The 2,949-nt window shown below is 41.1% G+C and overlaps 2 protein-coding genes across 2 annotated transcripts; both read right to left on the minus strand.

The window, feature by feature from the left end:
- Positions 1-311: 311 nt before the first annotated feature.
- LOC145990382 (uncharacterized) lies at positions 312-1,295 on the minus strand. Its single transcript, XM_083126078.1, has one exon. It carries the CDS (start codon positions 1,293-1,295, stop codon positions 312-314), a length of 984 nt encoding a protein of 327 aa, XP_082982204.1.
- Positions 1,296-1,681: 386 nt separating this feature from the next.
- Positions 1,682-2,161, minus strand: LOC145990383 (uncharacterized). The gene has a single exon (XM_083126080.1). It carries the CDS (start codon positions 2,159-2,161, stop codon positions 1,682-1,684), a length of 480 nt encoding a protein of 159 aa, XP_082982206.1.
- Positions 2,162-2,949: the final 788 nt, after the last annotated feature.

Below are 2,949 nucleotides of genomic sequence, written 5' to 3' on the forward strand. Positions count from 1 at the left end.
GAAACTTGTTGGTGCCGTTGAAGATCGTGAATTTCAGACTTGTAGCTTGATAGCTGAACAGTCTTGATGCATGTATGCAATGCTGATTGCATTTCCTTTGTTGAAAGACTTCCTTTTACTTTGTTGTTGGACTTTCTGCAGTCATGTATGAATCGCTGACAGAAAGCTATCACTCGAGTTAATTTCGATAATTTAGAGAACCGTTCGATTGTTTGCTCAAGTGATTTCTGGCAAATTGATACTGCTTATTCCCTCCGGAATTTCTAGTTTCCTTGGCTGCTGCGTAAGTGGCCAATGCTCTTCTGTATCTGTTAACCAATGTGGCCCATGCCACCATAAATGGTTATGTTATATTGAAGTGGGTTCAATACCTCTTGAGAATATATCTGCCGGGTTATCTGCTGAAGGAACGTGTTTCCAATCGTGCTTTGCGTAATGTCTTGAATCTCTGCTACCCGATTGGCTGCAAAGGTTTTCCATCTGTTGGATGGTGCTGCTAACCATGCCAATACAATTTGTGAGTCCGAACATAGATGTATCTCATCTACTTTCAGACGTAAAACTGGTAATACCTTGTTGACTAATCTTGCTAGGAGTAATGTTGCACATAATTCAAGACGAGGTAATGTCATCTTCTTGACTGGTGCTACTCGTGATTTAGCACAAAGTAGATTTACTGCTGTTTCACCTTTGTGGCTAGTTGAGTGCACATACAAATATGCATCGTAAGCATATTGAGATGCATCTGCAAATTCATGTATCTGGGTATTTCTAACTGTTTCATTAATTAGAACAAAACGATTGACTTCAAAGTGTTTAATTGCAGGGAGTTGTCTTCGCAACTGTTGCCATTTCTGATTCAAGTCTTGGGGAAGTTCTTCATCCCATTGAACATTGCATGTCCACAATTGTTGAAGAAATGATTTGTATGTAATAACAATTGGTGTGATGAGACCTAAAGGGTCAAATATTGACCCAACGACTGATTCTACCTGTCGTTTAGTGCTTGATATTTCGACGCTATTTGCTACTTCAGAAGATTTGCTGTTGATGAGTAATCCATCAGCAATAGAATCCCAAGATAAGCCTAAAGTCTTCACTTCTGAATCGTGAAATTCGACTGGAAGCTTCATTTCACGCATGGCTGGTGGAGCTGCTTCTTGCACTGTCGTGCTGTTCGAACACCATTTACGCAAAGTAAATCCTCCACGCTGCATAATGTTAATTAATTCTGCCTGAATCTGCAATGCTTCAGCTACGTCTTGTGCTCCGCTCATTACGTCATCAACTAACATGTCTTCCTTGATGATACTACTGATGCGAGGATGCCTGCTGATTTTGCTGTCTGCCAGTTGCTGTAAGCATCTAGTAGCTAAGAATGGTTCCGAAACTGTGCCATATATAAGCGTTCGTAGCTCAAAAACTTACCAGGTTACCCTGTGGTCATGAGACATTGGTAATTGTCCTACAGGTACCATATAACCTAGCTATTCATATTTATTCATGAGTTAAGCCCTCACCGATGGCGCAGTGATAGCGTCGTTGCCTTGTGATCAAGGAGTCCCGGGTTCGATAACCGGAGGAAGCACATAGTGGTTGGGATCCCACTTTAAACTGTCCAGTCCCGATTAGCCTTACTGTGCACAAAGTGGATTTTAAACGCCAAATCAAACCAAAACCATCATTCATGAATTGTGTAAGGAATCTTTATTTCCCGTTGCTGCTCAAGTCTTTTCTCTAATTGGAGAAATCTCTTGGTGGCATGTTGAAGTGAATCGCCCAATACTTCTCGGTTTTCTTTGAGTGGAAGTCGAACGATGAATTTGCCTGTTTCTTCCCTCGCCGTGTTTTCACAATAGTGACGTTCACAGCTCTTTTCTTCCTTTGTTCTGTGCCTGGTATATATCTCCTCAAGGTCCCAAAATCGCTGGAGCTGTAGCTGAAGACTTTCTTCCGTTCGAAGGAAGCATGCTATCGATGAATTGTTAGCACTGCATTGTTGTGGAATGCGTCCTGCGACTATCCATCCGAATTCAGTGTTCTGTAGAATCGGCAAATCAACTGGCCGTGTTATGCTATGAGGTTTGAGAATTTCAAAGAAGATTTGGGTGCCTATGAAAATATCTATCTTCTCTGGCACATCAAATGTCAGATCTGCCATTGTTACATGTCTTGGTATTTTGATTGATGCTCGGTCGACTCGATGTGAAGGTAAGTTCCTTGTGAGCCGCGGCAATATGGAGCATTCAATGTCGGAACGCCATGTGCATACTCTAGATTGCAACTGAATAGCCACCTTGAAATTTGCTTGTGACTCAGCATTGTTTATGCCTTGGATCGGTAAATGCTGAGGATGTTTCTTCAGTTTGAGACGCTGAACCAACTCTTCAGACGCAAAGTGGCTCTGGGATCCACTGTCTAGCAAGGCTCTACAGTATATCCATTGACCTGCATTAATCTTGACCTTTTCCACTGCCGCTGAAAGTAACACGCGTGATGTATGTTGCCCTTTGAGTGCACAATAAGAAGCTTGTGGAGTTTGATCTTGATTCTCATTTTGCGTTACTTGAGAATTATCATTCTTGCCTGCTTCCGTAGATTCTGTGCTGAAAAATGACGTTCTGGATATTCGATAACTTCGAAGAGGGCGCCCCTTTGAGGAAATTTTTGTGAGTTTTTTCTAAGCGTGTGTGGCGATGTGGTTTCAACTTTTTATCCCATTTTAAATTGTAGGTCCAGTCCCAATTAGCCTTACTGTGCATAAAATGGACCTAAAATACCAAATCAATCAGCCAACAACCAAACGGTATGATATTTGGGAATCTGGTCTTCTGACAAAGTTATGTGCATTGGAATATAATATTGTGTCAACTATGTATTTTACGGAAATATCGAAGAGGAAATGATTCATAGCAATTGTATTATATGTAATAAATTTATAAAATTAAA

Source organism: Lepisma saccharinum, chromosome 7, assembly GCF_977018435.1.
Source record: "Lepisma saccharinum chromosome 7, izLepSacc3.1, whole genome shotgun sequence".
Classification (NCBI taxonomy): Eukaryota; Metazoa; Arthropoda; class Insecta; order Zygentoma; family Lepismatidae; genus Lepisma; species Lepisma saccharinum.